Below are 20,943 nucleotides of genomic sequence, written 5' to 3' on the forward strand. Positions count from 1 at the left end.
TCGAGACACTCTGATCTTCGATCACGCGATTGAAGGGTTCCATTACTCTATGGCTTAATTTCTATCTTATTCGTGTGTATTAAGATTTTTTGAGAATCAAATAAGATTTGATTCTCAAAAAATCATGTAATCCAGTTTTAGCGCACGAGGAAATTAACAAAACCTGCTTTTACTCAACAACCCAACGGCGCATCTCTTCTCGGTGCCTCACATCACGGCTCATCAGTTTGACGTTTGTCAAGACGACCAGCGGTTCTCTAATCCCTCCCGCTTGGATAGGGCCGTTAATACTCCCGAGATACTCCGCTAGGTCAAAACCAGCAAAACAGAATCACTTCTTTTACACAATGAGTAGTTCAACCTTTTGAGCCGAATGCGATACAAATGATCCAAAGCAAAGTAAGGAATTAGTGAATTGATATAATTTCATTTCGTTCCATTACACTTTTTACATTGCTATTATATATTTGTGTTCCGGTAACTATTTGAGACAAGGTAAGCTGTGACTCACGAGCACATTCGCCCATATATGCATTACGAAATAGCTAAAAAAACATATCAATGATTGGTATCTGCAGATTTACGTAAGCGCTAAATAATACATAATCGGTAGACGCTTGAACTCTCAATATTTATTACATTTCAATTTTCGTTACCTACTAGACTAATCACTTATGAATAATATTCCCTTTGCCTATTTAATGTCAGATTGACTGCAATCTGATTACTTTGATATTGACAGCAATGACAGCTAAGCATTCAAAGCAAATAGCTATTTTTGTGAAAAAATAATATTATTATTTTAAAATGAACGAAAATGATGATGAATTGACAACATTTTGTGATTCAACGGTGATTTCCGCTTATTTAGAATATATATGTGATATAATACCGTGAGATTAATTTATCATCTTTTTGTTTTAGTCATCGCTTGTTGAGGGATGCCGTCTTCCTGTTCGTATGCAAGGAGGAGACGACTGGCCACTCGCCGAAATTATAAGTATTAAAGAAGTTCAGGGCCAAAGAGGATTTTACGTGCATTATGTTGATTGTGAGTAAATAATGAACGGGTATGTTTGTTATTCATTTTGGAAAAATTGTGTGTAACATTGATAAGAAATTGACTGTGATGCTAGATTAGCAGCTAATTACCTATATCTATAAGCTTTAGTTTTGTTATATATATGGGAAATTTCTAAAATAAAGCTACTTACCTATGTTGAGACATTTTATAAATTTATAACTAATGTGAGCTTGTTATCATATGTGTAATTGATAAACAATCTAGTAGATTGAACTTAAAGGATACTTAAAAATGTTCTACAAAGGCACATGTCTAATTGAGATCTTAATTTAAAAAACCAAAGGGTGGTAAATGGACTAAAATCCAATTTAGTAGCAGAAAAAGCAAAGAACACTTGTGATAGGGTGTCTTGTAAGCTTGCATACGTATGTACTAACAGAATAAAAAGATTTTCTCCTGTTTTTCATGAAGTGCTTAATTTTTTTGAAATTAGACTTAAACATAAAAAATTTTTCAGTTAATAAACGTCTCGATGAATGGGTGGGTGAATCTTGGTTGGACACTCGTAAAGTCCAATTCCCTCGACGGGATGGAACAGCAACAGGTGGTACAACTACTCCAAAGAAAACACTCATTGGATCAGGAGGTGGCGTTATGCCTACTTTTATTAGTATGTGTCTTTGTTTTTAGAGCTTAATTAATTGTTATGGTCATTTCACTTAATTTTAAACAATTCAAAGTTCAACTTCACAGATAAAGAATGGGATTTGGTAATAAATTGCATGATTTATATTACTCTACTATTACTCTCTACTATTACTTGCTATTTTTCCTCCACCCGACAGTTCATGTTGGACTGGATAAAAGCAGTAAAACAAATAGAGTCCAAACTTTAATGTGTTATAATTCTAGCTTTAGTTGATGTTGTCTTGAATGCTATAATTAATATAGTAGAATATATTTGTACTTTTATTTTGTTACTGTATGATTCTTTGTTTTGCCCAGTACAATGTCTCGTGCCAAGTGTAGGTTAGTTTGTGTTACCAAACATCCATGATCAACCAATTGGCAATAAAAACAAAATTTTGTCTGCAGATGACACAGTCTGCAATGAGAATCAGAAGTCTAGTAATGCTAGAACTATAACAAATCAACTGACCCAACCCAAAACACATGAAAAGGCCCATTTTAGCAATGCACTCAATGGTTCCGCACAAAAAAATGCACTTGGTAATGTACCATAATAATTTATTTTGTGTAATATGCTTTTATTTAGGTAGATATGTCATGCTTTTATTCTTAAAACAATAAATTTATTTTTTGTACTTTTAAACAGTAGCAGTAGTAGCTACTGGTATGTATAATGTGAGCATCATTGATGTTATTCCAAATGATTGTTTAGTTACCAACATATTATTCAACATGTCAACAGCTTAGTAGCCATCAAGTTGTAAGCTTAGAAATAATAATAGTTTCTTGTTCCCTTATAAGCACGTTTGAAGCTCAGTTGTGAGAACCAGTAATACCATAGTCCATATATTGAATATGAATATTTTCTGTCATGGTAATATTTGATTAACATATAATGATCATGTTAGTAATTATTACCAATTAATGTGACAACTAAGCAATTTAGTATTTTCTTCGGTTTTCGCCAGTCGTAAATATAATTAAGGCTACTTTTATACCTTAATGTCTTAACTGTGTATGACGAGTCATCCGTGACATAGAAAACAGTAAATTATTCATAACTACAGTAAAAAACGACAGATTATACTTTAAAAATAGCAATTATAATGAAGCAATTGTTTAATTTTGGCGTTTATTTATTGAAAGAAATATTGTAATTCTATTGACGTGAAGCCCTATTAATGTGAAATGCTGCAGTATTGTGTCAAATCACTCTTAATTTAAAATACTACATTCCCGGTTTTCTGCACAGCTGTGGTTGAACCAAGACAGTTGGTGTCCCGACCCGCCAGTCCGACTCTGGTAAATGATTCTTCGTCACTGGTCAATGGAGGAGCTGTCCTCGCAGCAGCCTTACAGAAAAAGATGAACAGAAAACGCAAACCGCCCTCTTTGGATAATGACGTAAAATATCAATATTAATATTTTTTATTTATTTATTGCTTAGATGGGTGGACGAGCTCACAGCCCACCTGGTGTTAAGTGGTTACTGAAGCCAATAGACATCTACAACGTAAATGCGCCACCCACCTTGAAATATAAGTTCTAAGATCTCAGTATAGTTACAATGGCTGCACCACCCTACAAATTATAATTTTGCGGGTTTCACTTTTATTACACGATGTTATTCCTCCATCGTGGAAGTCAATCGTGAACATTTGTTGAGTACGAATTATCATCAGAAAAATTGGTACCCGCCTGCGGGATTCGAACACAGGTGCATCGCTCAACACGAATGCACCGGACGTCTTATAACCTTTAGGCCACGACGACTTCTTTGTCTATGTCTAGTCGTTGTAGGTCTTATGTCCTGTCAAAGAGGTTGCACGCCACGACACTATCAGAGGTAATGTTTGTCTCATATAGGTCAGTTTACATTCGGAGCCGTCACAAGAAGGTGAAGCGGACGCGACGGCCAGCGGCACGGCGACGCCGACGGCGCGCCCGCGACAGTCCGGCAGTCTGGTCGCGCACGGACACGACGATCTCGTCACGCGGATGAAGAACATCGAGATGATAGAACTGGGACGGCACAGGATACGACCTTGGTACTTCGCGCCATACCCCCAGGTGAAATGCATTGTTAATTAATCGCTATCGGCTTTAAATATTTGTTAATTAATCGCTATCGGTTTTAAATATTATGCATTTTATAGAGAAGTCTGTTTTTCACTGTTGACCTCTGTGGGCTTCAAGAAGACCAGGTGTGCCGTAATTGTCTGTTGGACTAGAGCAGCGGCTTTCAACCTTTTTTAGCACTTCACATATTTAAATGCATAGTTTTTTTTTTTTATTGCCCTTGTAGGCAGACGAGCACACGGCCCACATGATGGTGAGTGGTTACCGTCGCCCATGGACTTCAGCAATGCCAGGGGCAGAGCCGAGCCGCTGCCTATCGCTTAATACTCTCCACAAGCCTCGTTTGAAGGACATGTCATAGCGCTCGGAAAAAAAACCGTGGAAGGGAGCTCATTCCATAGCCATAAATAATAGTTGTAGGTATATTTATATATGTTAACGGAAATGTATGTAATCCGTCATTGTATACAATTCTTAGGAAATGTATGTAATTCCTAAAATCGCACGGAAATGTGTGAAATAAATTATATTATACTTACACATTACACATTTCCTAGGAAATCTATACATTTCCTAAATAGCAATCGGAAATGTAAAACATTTAAGATATTGGTGGGTATGCGGGGACAGCGGGACGAGTCTTGCACTACGGTCAGTTGCCAACTTGCAATCCACTGGAACCTTCCAGGGACTTAAGAAGTGCCTTTGCAAGAAAAACTGTGCTACATCAAGATGTCTGTGTTTTAAAAATAAAGTATTATGTACTTCCAAATGCCACTCGAGCTTACCCTGCAAAAATAAATAGCTATATGGACTGACAAAGTATTATCATATAAAGATTTACTTTTATACTTTGACATTTATAATTATTTAATTATCAGACTGATTACTTGCCAAATGAAAATTTGATTTTATAAGAATAAATATAAGTTGATTTTGTGATACGTTAAAAGTTAATAGATAGTTGATTTTAGAAGTTTTAATTAGTAAGATAATATGAACATATTATTATTATTTTACGGTATGACTGTTACCCGATTGTCTCAGTAAGTGTTATATTAAAAAAATATTATTAACAACGCGTTTTATTACAGAAAGCATTTACTTTATACATTTCCTAATACGATATTGGAATTATATACAATTCCGAGGAAATTTATACATTTCCTAGGATATCTATGCATTAAATAGTTTTTCAAACAATATTTTATACATTTCCTAAATAGTATCGGAATTGTACACATTTCCTAGGATTTGTATACAATTCCTTGATTTCATACATTTCCGGTAACATATACATATTTATTAAATTAAATATTAATAATCTACTAAACAAAGTTGTAAAGTTAATATGTAGTAGACAATTATATATCTCCGTCATATATACCGCAGAGATGCAATTCCTTTGGGTAACCTTAGATAAAATTGTCATATTTGTAAATCTTGCGACATACTTGGTACACCACGATCCGATGGTTGAGAACCACTGAACTGGAGCAATAAAAACTCTTTTCGAGCTTAGTCATCTTTAGATATAATAATATATTAAAGCAGCTCAAAATACTTTTATTAGTGCTATCGAATTCTCAATGACTATTTATTTTATCAGCGGTAATAAAACTATGTTAATAAATAGTGGCATTAAATTTAAACTAGACATTTAATAATGAATTAAAATTATACTTTCAGGAAATGGTGAATCTCCCTTGCATATACATCTGTGAGTTCTGTTTGAAATATAGGAAAAGCAAAAAATGCCTCGAAAGACACTTGGTAAGAAACTTGTGTGTCGTTTTAATAACGATTAATCATATTGTATATATTAAAGTGTATTACCGGCATCGGGCTTCTTAAGGAACTTTAAAGCCTTCGTCAAACAGAACGCGTACTAAACGTCGCGCTCTTTTCATGTCACACAAATTGACTAGATGAGTCCAACGCTCCTTGACGCAACGCATTCGCCAAATCATAGTGCCTTTCGATAGCAGTGAGAAAATTTAAAAGTATTAAGAAATCGAGTAATTCAGATGTGGCATTGTATAAGCATGGGTATTTTCTAACTATTTATATATTTTTTTCGGGCATTATCTAGTATTTTAATACACATTCACTCAGACGCCAAAATAAAATTTGTAAAAAATTACAATGCCTGACGTCAAACGTCCTAACGCCGCGACAGAGCGCTGCGTACTTATAGCGCTGGGGCTCTGTTTGACGGTATGTTACCATAGTAGTACAACACATCTCGGCGTCATAGCGCGGCGTCAGTTTAGCGCTCTGACGCGCGCTAATTACGCGTTTAGAGTTCTGTTTGACGAAGCCTTAAACTTTTAATTAAATAAGTCTTCTGAAGTCATCGTGGCCTAGAGGATAAAACGTCCAGTGCATTTTATATCGAACGATGCGACAGTACCGGTGTTCGAATCCCCCAGGCAGATAACAATTTTTCTATTTTTTATTTAAATAAATTAACAAATGTTCACAAATGCATGATGTTGCATGTTGCACGATGAAGGAATAACAGCGTGTAATATAAAAAAAAACAAACGCGCAAATAAATTATTTTCGCAATTACTGATGGAAGGGCGTGTTGTAAGTCCGCACGTAAATAGTTACCATCACCCTTGAAGGGCTTGAAGGGTGGGGTAGTTTATTGTACTATAGAAAGAACTGAGACTTGAAACTCGTGTTTCAAGACGAGCATTTAGCTACATTGTAAAAAAACTGAAAACTTACATTTTACGTACTTGTGAATATTAGTGGTAGTCGAAATTTCGACTATAATTAATTGAAATTGTATATTTAAACATTATTATGGTTCTATTGTCAAACACATTAAACTTCTATAATATAATCACATATTTCGCCAAAACTACACTATAGATAAATATTAAAGGCAAAGAATATTAATCTTTTTATTATTTTATTGCTTAGATGGGTGGACGAGCTCACAGCCCACCTGATGTTAAGTGGTTACTGGAGCCCATGGACATCTACAACGTAAATGCGCCACCCACCTTGAGATATAAGTTCTACGGTTTCAGTATAGTTATATATATATCTATTCTCAAGTTGACCACAGATTTTAAACATTAACAAAAGTTTGACAAATGACAATAAAACAGAGTATATATTTTATACGTATGTGTTGTGTCAAATGCATGGTAGTGTGTGTAACGTTTTTATTTATTGATTTAATGTATTATGCATAATTAAAAAAAAAAGTATTATTCTTCACTCCTACTCTATATTCTCTTATAAATGTGGAAAATTTCATACTCCTCCGTCCGCGCAATTTTCGTAAAAATGGGTATAAGGTTTTTGCTCCACGTATTAATATATAGATGTAATTCTTATTTCCAGATCAAATGCAAACTAAAACATCCGCCGGGCAACGAGATTTACCGCAAGGGAAGCATATCGTTCTTCGAGATAGACGGACGCAAGAACAAATGCTACGCGCAGAACTTGTGTCTCTTAGCTAAATTATTTCTGGACCACAAAACCTTGTACTACGATACAGACCCTTTCTTGTTTTACGTCATGACCGAATTCGATTCCAGAGGTAATTATTTTGTTATACACTTTTAATTAGTGTTTTTCGTTCTCGTCGAACCTGTCGACTAAGGGCTCGGCAAATAAATTAATCCACAGACACAGCCCACTGAGTTTCTCGCCGGATCGTCTCAGTGGGTCGCGTTTCCGATCCGGTGGTAGATTCTGCGAAGCACGGCTCTTGCTAGGGTTCGTGCTAGCAACATCGTCAGGTTTGAGCCTCATGAGCTCACCTACTTGTTAAGTTACGCTGACTTAACCTCTCAAGGCTATCAGCTTGGGTAGGAAAAAGAAAAGTCTTTTTTTATAAAGCTTGAAATCTAGTTGTCGTCATAAAAGGTAACAAAGAGATTCATCGACAAATGGCCGGTATGTCTGGTGTGAACTATACCGACGTATCGAAACTTACTGGTCATAGGGCGCATTGTAAGATTTTGGCTCTGGTGATAATAGCTCAACATCAAACTGCCCGCCAACTTGTCTATCGCAAATTCCTACAATTGAAATCAGAGCCAAACAAACGGTTGGATATTCTTAATTCATGGAAGTAAAGCGATATTATTGATACTATTTTTGCTTTGTAAATAAACTTTAAGAATCCCTCATGCTTTTATTTTCAGGATTAGACGAGTATACTTGTTAACTTAATTGATCGTAGTAATCAGTTACTTTGAAATAGTTCACAATTTTTTGACTCAAATGTTTTTTTTTGTCTTCTCAGGATTCCATATAGTGGGATATTTTTCGAAGGAAAAAGAAAGCACGGAAGACTACAACGTAGCATGTATACTGACACTGCCTCCGTACCAAAGAAAGGGCTATGGAAAATTACTCATAGAATTTAGTGAGTAATAATTTGCATAAAAAAATAATAATTTAATTAATAACGCATATGATATCTCATATACATAGTATAAAGACATCCAAATTAAAATGAAAATATCAACTCTAAATCTCCTAATATCGGTCCGTACGATAATAATTATTTTTTCTCCTACCTACGCCGAAAGATCGGTTTTCCTCCCGCTGTACACGGAAAAAAAAATTATCCTCCCTGGGTACAAGTGCGCATGCACGTTAGTGTCTACGTCTGCTCTCACGCACCTAAAATGCTCCACCATTTTGTGCTCGGGTAATATAATAAATTGCAATATTGTGTTTAGTGTAAAAGTGAAATAAACAAAAGGCAATAAAATTTAATAGCGAAGTATTAAACAAAGATGAGTTCATTAGACAGTTCTTATTCAATTAGTAGTAGTTTATTTAAAAATTAAAAAACAGTTAAATTGTTTTTTTATGAGTATGGGGGGGGCTCTACCCCCCTACCCCCGGCCAGGGCTTCCCCCCTGGACCCCGGCTCAATACTCCACGAACTTTCGACCTGGTAGGAGAAAAAATAGTATGTGCACCGTGCAATGTACTATATTATAATTGTAATCTCTATATATAAAAATGAATTGCTGTTCGTTAATCTTGCTAAAACTCGAGAACGACTGGACCGATTTGGCTAATTTTGGTCTTGAATTATTTGTGGAAGTCCACAGAAGGTTTAAAAGGTAGATAAATATGAAAATTCTCGGAATTAAATAAAGATAACAATTTTGTTTTTCCTGTGATGTGTCCGCCGTGGGACGGATTCCTTTTCGTTTGTTTTAAGTTCATTTCATACAAAAGTTTAGGTCTTGTATTTGTCGACTGAGGCATTAACGAAGTCTGCCGGATCAGTTAGTTATAAATATTTTGTTTACAAAATAATTAGCGAAGTGGTTTCTTTCAGGTTACGAATTGTCAAAGTTCGAAGGTAAAACGGGCTCTCCGGAGAAACCGCTGTCGGACCTAGGACTGTTATCATACAGAAGTTATTGGGCTCAAACCATACTCGATATATTATTGCACATCAAACCTGTAGGCGATAATGAAAAACCGGTAATTACCATAAAGTAAGTTTATAAATTCTCTTCTTCTTTTTCTCCACCTTACCTCACTAGGTGGGGTCGGCCACAGCTAATTTTTCACTTCTATTCTCTTCTATCAGCTGTCATCTCAACACTCACTCCTCTCTCTCTCATATCGTCATTCACACACTTCATCCATGTATTCTTCGGTCGACCTCTTCCTCCTCTACCTTGCACTACCATTTCCATACATCTCCTAGTTAGTTAAAAATGACTACACGTATTATTACTTCAGCAACAGTAAACTAAGATTTTTGGTTTAGTTATACAAGAAGTTAAAAAAAACGATTCGGACACCGGAATCCCCTTGTATAGTAACCCCTAATGATACAATCAAAGTTATCAAAAGTAGACAATACATACGAATTCGTCACGGTGATAATCAGTCGAAATTGTGACGTAATACCGTCAGATTAAAATCGCTAATAACTTCAAGATTAAAAATGCGTTAACAATAGCTGTAGTAGGTGTCATGAATCTATCTACACTAATATATAAATCTAAATTGTTTTTTACGGACGTTCCGTTATAACTACTGAACCATGCGTCCGATTGACTTGAAACTTGGTATCCATGTAGAAAATATATGTACTTAATGGATAGGCTAATATTTATATGAGTGTTCTGTTGAGTATATTTTAGGATTTGTGCACTACTCTGTGGCTATATATGTTAGTCTATAATTTAGTTTAGTTAGTCTATAATGTGTTATTACAAAATGAATCTATGTCACTTCACTTCCCTTCCGCTCTGCTAATAAAATGGTGCCCGTACTTTTGTGTAATAATTTGCCAAGAGAAATCCAATACGCTTCCACTGCGCAACGACCGCCACTTGGAGTTTAGAAGAATTGATTTAACGAAGAAGAAATATAATAGTAACAATAAAAGCGAAAAGTCGAGAGGAAGACAAAAAATACAAGAAAATTACCTGGAACTAAAATGGTGGACGACGCTTCAAGAAAATTACTTCCAGAGTTTACTGGAACTAATTTCAGCACGTGGATATTTCGAATATCATGCATCCTAGAGGAAAAGGAATGCAAAGAAGCAATTGAAGATGGCATAACAGAGGAAATATTGAAGTCAGAAAAATTCAAAAAGAAAGACGCAAAAGCTAGAAGTTTGATAGTCAACTGCCTCTCAGACAAACACTTGGAATACGTCAGAAGCGCTACGAGTGCAAAAGAGATGATCGAAAACTTACGAAAAATATTCAAAAGAAAAAGTACGTTATCTGCGTTATACGTCAGGAAGAAATTATTAACCTTAAAATGTGACCCCAGTGTCGAACTGAGCGACCACTTCAACAATTTTGATATGTTAATAAGACAATTAGAAGAAACTGGAAGCACAGTAAATGAACAAGACAAGGTGTGCCACTTACTACTGACTATGCCTGACAGCTACAATACTACAATTGCCGCCTTAGAAACTACTAATGTGGAACTTACAACAGAGTATGTCAAAAGCAAATTGTTAGATGCAGAACTAAAAAACCAAAATAATTCAATGGAATCACAGGATGCACACAGCTTCCTCAGTTGCTTTAAATGTGGTAAAACTGGTCACAAAGCTATACAGTGCAGAACTGGACACTTAATGAGAGGACAGCATCGAGGCAAAATGGGCAACGTCGGATATTTCAACGGAAGTAACACTAGAGACTTCTATCGAGGCAACGGCAGAGACTTCAATCCAGGTAACGGCAGAGGCTTTAACCGAAGCAATCCCAGAGGCAACGTGAGAGGACAATCGAGGGGATCATCAAGGGACACCATACTCCAACAAGGAAAAAGTGCTATAAGTGAGAGAAATCCATTTTCTTTTGTTGCCAGTGAAAAGGTACTATCTGTTGATGTGTATAATGAGGACATTAAGTTTATTATTGATTCAGGAGCATCTCAAAATTTAGTCATTGATAGTTATGAAAAGTACATGTCAAACATTGAATATTTAGAAACTAAAACTAAGATTTATGTTGCTAATGGTCAATATTTGTTTTCAAGTAAAAAAGGGATTTTAAATGTAAAATATAATAACTTACCTATTAAAATAGAAGCACTACTTGTCAAGGGGCTATCCCACAACTTATTATCTGTTAAAAAATTGTTAGAGAAGGGAAATTCTGTCAGATTTCATAAAAATTCTGTATCAATTGCTAAAGGAAATAACATAATTTATGGTACCATGCTTAATAGTCTGTATGCAATCAATCTTACATTAAACTTAGAAAAATGTTATTCGATAAATAATGATAAAGATCTATGGCACAAAAGGTTAGGACATGCTAATAGAAAACACTTAAAATTATTGAAATTACCTATCTCAGAAAAACCATGTGGAATATGTGTAGAAGGAAAATCAACAAGATTACCATTCTCTACAACACCCAGGCCGAGATCAAAGTATATAGGAGAACTCATACACACAGATATATCAGGACCAATAAATATTCCTACACTTACAAATGAGGTATATTTTCATACAATTATAGATGATTACACACATTTCTGTGAGGTATACTTATTACAAAGAAAAAGTGAGGCAACGGATAGGCTCATAGAATATGTTAATAGAATGGAAAGACAAATAGAATGTAAAGTCAAGAAAATCAGAAGTGATAATGGTGGTGAGTTTAAAAATGAAAAACTAAATAAATTTTGCAAAGATAAGGGAATTGTTCAACAGTTTACTTTGCCTTATAGCCCACAGTCAAACGGAGTTTCAGAACGCATGAACAGAAATATTTATAACAGAGCTCGGACTTTATTAATTGAATCTGGTTTACCAAAAACCTTATGGGGTGAAGCGGTGCGATGTGCTGTCTATCAAACCAACAGATGTCCATCATCTGCTATCAACTTTCAAACCCCAGCAGAGAAAATGTTTGGAAACAAAGACTTAACAAGACTTAGGATATTTGGATCAAAATCATGGGTTCATATCATACCAAAACAAGATAAACTTTTACAAAGAGCTAAAGAAATGAGACTCGTAGGATATCGCCCAAATGGATATCGTCTATGGGACCCTACAAGTAATAAAGTGATAGTGTCAAGAGATGTCAGAATTGATGAAACTCAATTAAACTACAAGGAAACTGAAGAAAAGCATAACATAAAAGGAGAAACATACTATGAAGATGAATTAATACAAAATGAAGATACTGAGAAGGACACAGAAGCTGACCAAGAGACAAGAATACCTAATGAGAATGATGAAAACATGCAACATGATAGAATACCTGATAAAACAAATAAAGAAGTATCAAAGAATAATCAAGATGATGAAGAAGAAAATGAAAAATTGAATAAAAAAGGTAGAATAAATATACAGAAATATATAACAAGATCAGGAAGAGAAATTCGCAAACCAAGAAACTTAGAAGAATATGATCTAAATATAGCATACTGTCTTTTATCGGGAGACCCACAAGAATTTGAAGATGCAATTCATGACAAAGACTGGGAAAAAGCAATAAAGACAGAATTAAATTCACAAGTGAAATTAGAGACATGGGAAGAAGCTACATTACCAATGGGAAGTAAAGCAATAGACACAAAATGGGTATTCAGAACAAAACAAAATGGAACCAAGAGAGCTCGATTAGTAGCGAAAGGTTTTCAGCAACAGAACAATGATAATCATTATGCTCCGGTAGCCAAATTGTCAACTATCAGATTAATGATGAGTTTAGCAGTTCAACTGGATTTGTCATTAAAGCAATTGGACGTACCAACAGCCTTCTTAAATGGAAAATTAAACGACAATGTCTATATAAAATGTCCCAAAGGAATGGAAATTAGTGAAGGAAAAGTTTTAAAACTGAAAAGGGCTTTGTATGGATTAAAAGAAGCACCTAAATGCGGGAACCAAAGATTTCATAATTTTGTCACTCAGAAAGGGTTTGTACAATCACAGCATGATTTATGTTTATATGGAAAAGGAAAAATTTGGATATTACTGTATGTGGATGATATTTTATACCTTGGAAATAGCAATGAGATGATAAAGGAATTAGAAAAGGAATTTAAAGTAAAAAACTTAGGAGAAGTACATCAATATTTAGGATTGGAAGTAACAAGAACAGAAGACAGCTTGGAAATAAGACAAACAGAAATAATTAAAAGACTTCTGGAGAAATATCACATGCAAGATTGCAAATCAAGCAAGACTCCAATGGAAATTAATTTTAATGTAAACATTCCATCACCATCAGATATAATTGAAGTACCCTTCAAGGAATTAATAGGATCTTTGTTGTACATTGCTGTGAATAGTCGACCGGATATTGCTTATGCTGTATCATTCTTAAGCAGATTCTTAGATAAACCCACACAAGAATTATGGACAGCAAGTAAGAGAGTGTTACGTTATCTTAAAGGAACCTCGCATCAGGGACTGATTTATAGGAAGACCGAAGAGTACACAAAACTTATAGCCTACTCAGACGCTGACTGGGCAGCAGATAGAACAGACCGTAAGAGCACAAGTGGCTGTGCTATATATCAAGGCCAGAACTTAATAACTTGGTTCTCTAGAAAGCAAACATGTACCGCCCTGTCAACAGCTGAAGCTGAGTATGTGGCTGGAGCACACTCAATGAGTGAACTTATTCACATCAAAGGAATACTTTCTGACATATTTAGTACTAGTATCATTTCAGCTCATTTATTGATTGACAATCAGAGTACAATAAAATTGATACAAAATCAGATGAATACTAAAGCTTCTATACATATTGAAATAAAATATCACTACATTAAAGATTTAATTTATAAGAAAATAGTGTCAATCTCATATGTGCCTACAAATGAAAATATCTCTGATATATTTACAAAATCTTTAACTATTCAAAAACATAATTATTTTTGTAGCAAGTTGAATTTAGTTTAAATATTGTATTAGAAAAGCTATGCATATGTTATACATATTTAATTGTTTAGCATTATTATTATCTTAAGAGAATTAACTAGATAACTGTTAATTTAGTAAATATTTTAATGTAACTAATATTGAAAGAAAAAGAAAAAAAGGGTATTTATGATAAATAGTGTTAGTAATGCACAGAGTGGACAGTTAACAAAATTTGTAATTCATTAAACTTATATTTTGTTTGAACAATTTAAGCAGTTGTAAACTTCTATAAATTGAGGGGGTGTGTTGAGTATAATTTAGGATTTGTGCACTACTCTGTGGCTATATATGTTAGTCTATAATTTAGTTTAGTTAGTCTATAATGTGTTATTACAAAATGAATCTATGTCACTTCACTTCCCTTCCGCTCTGCTAATAAAATGGTGCCCGTACTTTTGTGTAATAATTTGCCAAGAGAAATCCAATATGTTCGACTCCTTACACCAGTTGCGGCAGCGTTAATGATGAGAATCTTTGTGGGGGTGAGAAATAATAATGTTAATTTTAAATTCCCAGCGAAGCGGACGGGTACAGCTAGTAGTTTATATGTAATGTGTTTGTGCCGCTTTTTTATTGTTTCGGCGATGATGGCGTGATTGTATTGTTTCACAGTTAAAAACATTTAACTGTTGATGGTAATACCAAAATGAAACGCGTATGTCGCGTATTAAGCGAAATGTCGCTTAAACCAAATAGCCTTTCACCCGTCGGTATAATATATAAATAGAACAGTTTTTTTATTGCTTAGATGGGTGGACGAGCTCACTGCCAACCTGATTTTAAGTGGTTAGCGGAACCCTACATCTACAACGTAAACGCCGTCACCCACCTTGAGATATGAGTTCTAAGGTCTCAATATAGTTACAACAACTGCCCCATCCCTCAAACCTAAACGCATTACTGCTTCACGGCAGAAATAGGCAGGGTGGTAGTACCTACCCGTGCAGACTCACAAGAAGTCCTACCACCAGTAATTACGCAAATTATAATTTTGCGGGTTTGTTTTTATTATACGATGTTATTCCTTCACCATGGAAGTCAATCGCGTGAACATTTGTTAAGCACGTATTTCATTAGAAGAATTGGTACCCGCCTGCGGGATTGGAACACCGTTGCATCACTAGATACGTATGCATCATCGGACGTCTTATCATTTAGGCCACGACGTCTTGAAAATTAAACCACAAGAGAAATTTTATTTGCGTCTTACATAAAATGTTTGTTTTAGTGAAATTTGCGAACTGACTAGCATTAAGAAGGAGGACGTGATCAGTACATTGCAGAATTTGAACCTCATCAACTACTACAAGGGACAGTACATTATCTCGGTCAACCAGGTTATCTATACCGTTAATTGATAATTATTTATGACTCACTTAAATGGAAACAACGTTAAAATTTGATTTCAACTTAATGAAGAATCGAGTAGTTTATTTAATAATAATAAAAACACGTGTGGCACTCGGGGACTGCCGCGGTAAAGCTATTGCATAGCATTTTTTATCAACTTATGCAGTTATAATTAGACAATAATAATTTAATATTAAAACAATAATAAAATAAGAACACGCTATATTTATAAACATTAACAAAAGCAAAACATTAATTGTCCCCTTCACACTCATAAGCTAAACCGCGCGAGAGAGAGATGGGCAGACTTTTAATGATGCGCATCCAGTGCGACGTCACGCCGCGCGCTTATTCACAAATACTGCACAAGCGCAACGTGAATGTGTTGAACGCGAGCTACATGGCAGGCGGAGTGGGGAGTGTCAGGTTTTATTTTCGTTACGAAATTTCTTGATTCGGTCGCCGCGCTCAAAGCCCGCGATAAAAGCTATGCAATAGTTTAAAAATCACGTTAATTTTATCGTTATTATAACTCAACTTAATATCGGATATAGATTAGTTATTTAAAAAATATAAATATGTATACACATAATGGGAAAAAATATATTTTTCTTTATATTTCCGAAAGCAACGTTTTCTCCATTTAAGTGTAAAAAGAAAAGTACTCCCATGATCTGATATTTCTTATCAATAATTAGGAAACTCTTCAGCAACACGAGAAAGCAATGGAAAAACGTATGCTAAGAATCGATCCAAAATGTTTACACTGGACTCCAAAAGATTGGTCTAAACGGGCGAAATGGTAAGTTGATTTAAATAAAAAATAATATAACCAACCTTAGTAATTTCGGATCGTAGAAATAAATCTGTGAATGTGTGTTATTGTTTATCATTTGAATTATCTACTTATATATTCTTTATTATTTTATTTAACACACACAGTTATATTTTATATTTTTATATCCTCCAATTATATTTTAATATTTTCATTTAAATCGATGATTGCATAATTTTTGATAATCTTTGTAAATTATGTATCAATTATGGATTTATTATTCGCCATTCCTTTTTGACTATATATTCTGATGTTTATTTTTTTCTTTTTGTCACAGTGTTTGAAGTGATAATAATGGAGACGAGAGCTATCTAACTCAAGCTTCGACACGTATGCAACCCGTTCATTTTGTATCTAACTAATAATAATATTGTTTTTTTAATGGCTCGATACTAACATTGCTTGGGACTCTCATGACACATCTTAACATGTTTGCACGAATTTTTTTTTTTGTTTCACTTTGTCTTGTGTAGATTCGTAGTTCATTATGAGTTAATTTTTTTTTGTTTTTTGTTTTAGTAATAGGCTAGATGACTGATTTTTATAAATGTTTCGTATAAATCCAGCTTGTAACTAAGGAAATGATGTTTAGTAGTATAGTAGTGGTTGTAAGCTTTTTAATTGAATGCTAGACAGAGAGAGCACTATCGAAAGATATGACGTCACATGTGATATGGCGTTACATGTGTTCAACAGTCCGGTAGGTGGAATTCAGACTATCTCTCAACTGAAATAAATCTGTATGATCGGTTTTTTTTTTTTGTTCCTTATCTTAATTGCTTTTATTTAACCCTTAGAGGCATGTTGTTTTAAACAAATAAAACGAACAATAATGTAGGTTTTTTTTTAATCCGTCTAATTTTGTAGATTTCAATAACAATAATAATATACAATATAATAAGCGTAAGTAGTACAATAGCGTAAATAATATCAGTCCAATTTTTGGGTTTTTATTATAGCGTAGGATACAAATGGTTCCATAGTGCCAAGGAAGTTTTTTTTTTAAATGGTGATGCATTTCTTTTTCTCGATCTCCTTGCCGTGAACCGTTAACATACCTGACCCTGCGGACCAAACGGTAAACAGTCGCCGTCGCCGTAAACACGTCACTTCGGGTCATCCAAATCCACTTTTCGGCAGGCTAAGATCGGTGCCTTTAGGCATTTCAAGTACCGGTCACCGATATCGTTGAATCCGTCAAACACGACTAAGAGTTTAACCCACAGACAGCCCACTGAGTTTTACGCCGGACCTTTTCAGTGAGTCGCGATTTCGATCCGGTGGTAGATTCAGCGTATTACTGCCCTTGCTAGGACTAGTGTTAGAAAATTTGCCGGGCTGAGCCCCGTGAGTTCGTCTACCTTTTCTGCTGGTATAACCCCCGATCTTATCAGCATAGATAGGGAAAAAACCCGTTAATAAACAAAAGATCAGTCAACTACCCTATTGCATAGAACGTAAGGTGTAATTTTTAACGATCACAACGCTTAAAACAATCATTGACTTGTATCAAATGTTCGTTAATAATTAACAAAGGGAAGCATAATCTTTAAGTGTTATTTTGTCAAACATACTCTAAACTTATATGGGCTGGTGGATTTACGACGCAAAATACATAAATAAATAGAATATCGTTAAGATTTTTTTGATTTTGAAATCACAAAAATACGGGCGGTCAAATCCTAAAACTTTGTACACATACTTATTAATACTCAACGTTCGAATCGTGATTAATTAAATTGAATAATAAATAAATAAACTTAAGTATGTATTGAAAATAGAAATATAGTGGTGCAATGGGATAATAAAGTTTCTAAGGGAAGGTACATACATATATTAGGTACAACGAAGCGGTCTGAAACGGTTTCCGGGGTCAATAGACGTCAAAACCTCACAACACCGTTGCCGCCATCCACCTTGAGACAGAAGGCGAACTCTCAATTGTACCAATCGTACCCTAACTCTTTAAGTCTAAACGTAAGACGGTAGATAATATTTTTAATGCCATTATGGTTGCAGAACATACGACCCACTTGTTGGTTAATGGTTACTGTTGCTTATGGTCGTCTAAAATGCCAGCGAAACCGCTGTACTCTTTGCAAACGTCTTTTGACTCAGAAAGCACCTAGGAAGGAAGTACATGACAATCGGATGGTACGTGGCAGAAAAGATCTCTGTAAACGTACTGTGAATGACCGCAGCGGTTCTAGGTAGCGTGGATGTGCTCTGCTCCGGTGGCAGGCGGTGCTATGGTAAAAGTGAGATGATGAGATCAACTCAAACAGTTTCTCTGAGCACTCCCCATGGAACATACGGATTAAAACACACAGAACCGAAGTCCCTCCCTAGACCCAGAACTATGATATGTACGAGGGCTGCACTAAAAGTATCGGGAATGGAATATTTCCACTGTTCCTGTCATATTAAAAATTTTTTAATTGAAAACTCCTTGGTTTTAAAAATCGAATACCATTTATTTATTTAAAAAAAGATTCTCAGTTTTGTCACGAGGTTTTGTCAAACTTGTTTAGTCGTTGAGAAAATGGAATTGACTCGAGAAAATTCAAGGGCGATGATTTATTATGACTTTCGAAGTGGTTTAACACAAAAACAGTGTCTTGACCGGATGATTTCTGCATTTGGTGATGAAGCCCCATCCAAAACCACAATTTATCGCTGGTTTGCTGAGTTTCAACGTGGACGTATCAAGCTCAGTGATGATCCCCGTCAAGGTCGTCCAAAAACTGCACCCAAGAAAACGTTGAAGCTGTGCGTAAGCTGATTGAGGAAGATCGACATGTGACATACCGCGAAATTCAGGCAACTTTAGACATTGGCATGAGTCAAATACAAATAATCTTGCATGAACAATTAGGTGTAAAAAAGTTGTTTTCCCGATGGATACCGCATTCGCTCTGTGAAGAGCAAAAAGCGGCTCGCGTTACTTGGTGCGTCAGAACTCTCGAAAGATTCCACGCAGGATCCTCAAATGCCGTATACAACATTGTGTCAGGTGACGAATCCTGGATATACGCGTACGAACCCAAAACAAAAAACCAGTCACGAGTTTGGGTGTTCGAAAATTAGTTAAAGCCAACAAAAATTGTTCGTTCACAAAAAAAATGGTGGCCACGTTTGTCTCCATGTTACGGCCATGTTACGACTATTCCTCTTGAGGGACAATGAACGGTTAATGCAGAATGGTATGCTAGCATTTGTTTGCCACAGGTCGTTTCTGAACTCCGTAAAGAGAACTGCAATCGCTGCATCATCCTCCATCACGACAATGCGAGTTCTCACACCGCGCACAGAACAAAAGAGTTTTTAGCGCAAGAAAACATAGAATTATTAGACCATCCGCCGTACAGCCCCGACCTAAGCCCTAATGATTTCTATACTTTCCCTAAAATAAAGAATAAATTGCGTGGACAGAGATTTTTACCACCTGAAGAAGCTGTGGACGCCTACAAAACGGCCATTTTGGAGACCCCAACTTCCGAATGGAATGGTTGCTTCAATGATTGGTTCCATCGTATGGAAAGAAGTGCCAAATTTCGCGGAGAATACTTCGAAAAGCAATAAATACATTTTTAAATAGTAATGTTGTGTCACTTCGTTAATTCCCGAAATTTTCAGTGCCGCCTAGGTATATACTAGCTGTAGTCCCACAATTTCACTCAAGTGAATGTCGTAACGAAGGCATGTTGCTATCTATAGCTTTGTTCGAGACGTGGTGAAAGTATCGAATTTCGTAAATTATTCATCGACGCGCCTTTTTTATTATTACGAATATAAATTTTATATAATGTTTATGTTGTATTTGTTTAACATCGAATTATTCCAACTCCGCATTGATATAGAGGTTTGACAGAATAACACAGGCTACACGTAACGGCGGACGTAACCTAACTAATTTTCATATAAACAGCATAATCTGTACAGATCCAATCACATTTTATCATGACATTCTAATCTGACTGCTTCCTGGCACATAATGTTTGAAGATTAAACATAATTATGTTTACCATGCGATTAATTAACTGTTTTATTTTAGGTGAAGATACACACTTCAATCATCGGAATGTAACAGAAGATACTGAATTATTCAATTAATTGTATTTGTATCCGATAACTTTCTGTTTAATAAACAGGACCTTAATCTTCATGGATTTTTTTTTAAATAATTTCCAAAACGTCACTATATTTTCGTCAGTAAATATGCCTTTAATAAATATCAATTTCGTGATGGCATTTATGTAGTCCAGTTAATAAAATATATTTATCATAATAAATAAATCGAAAAAAGTTTTTTTTTTAAATAATATATACGTAATTTACGTTGGACATGCAACAAATAAAAAGCAGACATTGCCAACTAAAATGTAGCTTTCAAAATAAAAAACAACTAAAAATGTAGCTTTCAGAATAAAAAGCACGCTCTAGTAGCTAGCCAAACAAAAAAATGGTGGGCGTGCAGCAACTTGGTGCACGTGAATGAAGAGAAACTTGTTTTGCCGTATGTAATATTATGCTTCT

The 20,943-nt window shown here is 35.2% G+C and overlaps 1 protein-coding gene across 7 annotated transcripts; it reads left to right on the forward strand.

Annotated features, from left to right (window-relative positions):
- Positions 1 to 719: 719 nt before the first annotated feature.
- On the forward strand, positions 720 to 20,572 carry LOC101740289 (histone acetyltransferase Tip60). Of its 7 annotated transcripts, none has more exons than XM_004928241.5 (13): positions 720 to 852; positions 925 to 1,051; positions 1,542 to 1,694; positions 2,120 to 2,254; positions 2,967 to 3,118; positions 3,581 to 3,784; positions 5,483 to 5,566; positions 7,157 to 7,358; positions 8,070 to 8,192; positions 9,126 to 9,288; positions 15,451 to 15,559; positions 16,271 to 16,374; positions 20,462 to 20,572. In XM_004928241.5, the coding sequence occupies exons 1-13, from the start codon at positions 808 to 810 to the stop codon at positions 20,463 to 20,465; spliced, it is 1,605 nt and encodes a 534-aa protein (XP_004928298.1). In that variant the 5' UTR covers positions 720 to 807; the 3' UTR covers positions 20,466 to 20,572. The 7 variants fall into 7 exon arrangements, with proteins under 7 accessions (XP_004928298.1, XP_021205022.1, XP_062529681.1 ...); XM_021349347.3 differs by having other exon boundaries at positions 16,283 to 16,374; XM_062673697.1 differs by lacking the exon at positions 20,462 to 20,572 and adding an exon at positions 16,685 to 16,743.
- Positions 20,573 to 20,943: the final 371 nt, after the last annotated feature.

This window comes from Bombyx mori, chromosome 18 (genome assembly GCF_030269925.1).
Source record: "Bombyx mori chromosome 18, ASM3026992v2".
Classification (NCBI taxonomy): domain Eukaryota; kingdom Metazoa; phylum Arthropoda; class Insecta; order Lepidoptera; family Bombycidae; genus Bombyx; species Bombyx mori.

Coding starts and splice junctions, on each gene's coding strand:
- LOC101740289 (XM_062673697.1), top strand. CDS start 808: ATGAACGAAAATGATGATGAATTGACAACATTTTGTGATTCAACG. Junction 7,359..8,069: donor GACCGAATTCGATTCCAGAG/GTAATTATTTTG, acceptor TTGTCTTCTCAG/GATTCCATATAGTGGGATAT. Junction 15,560..16,270: donor ACATTATCTCGGTCAACCAG/GTTATCTATACC, acceptor ATCAATAATTAG/GAAACTCTTCAGCAACACGA.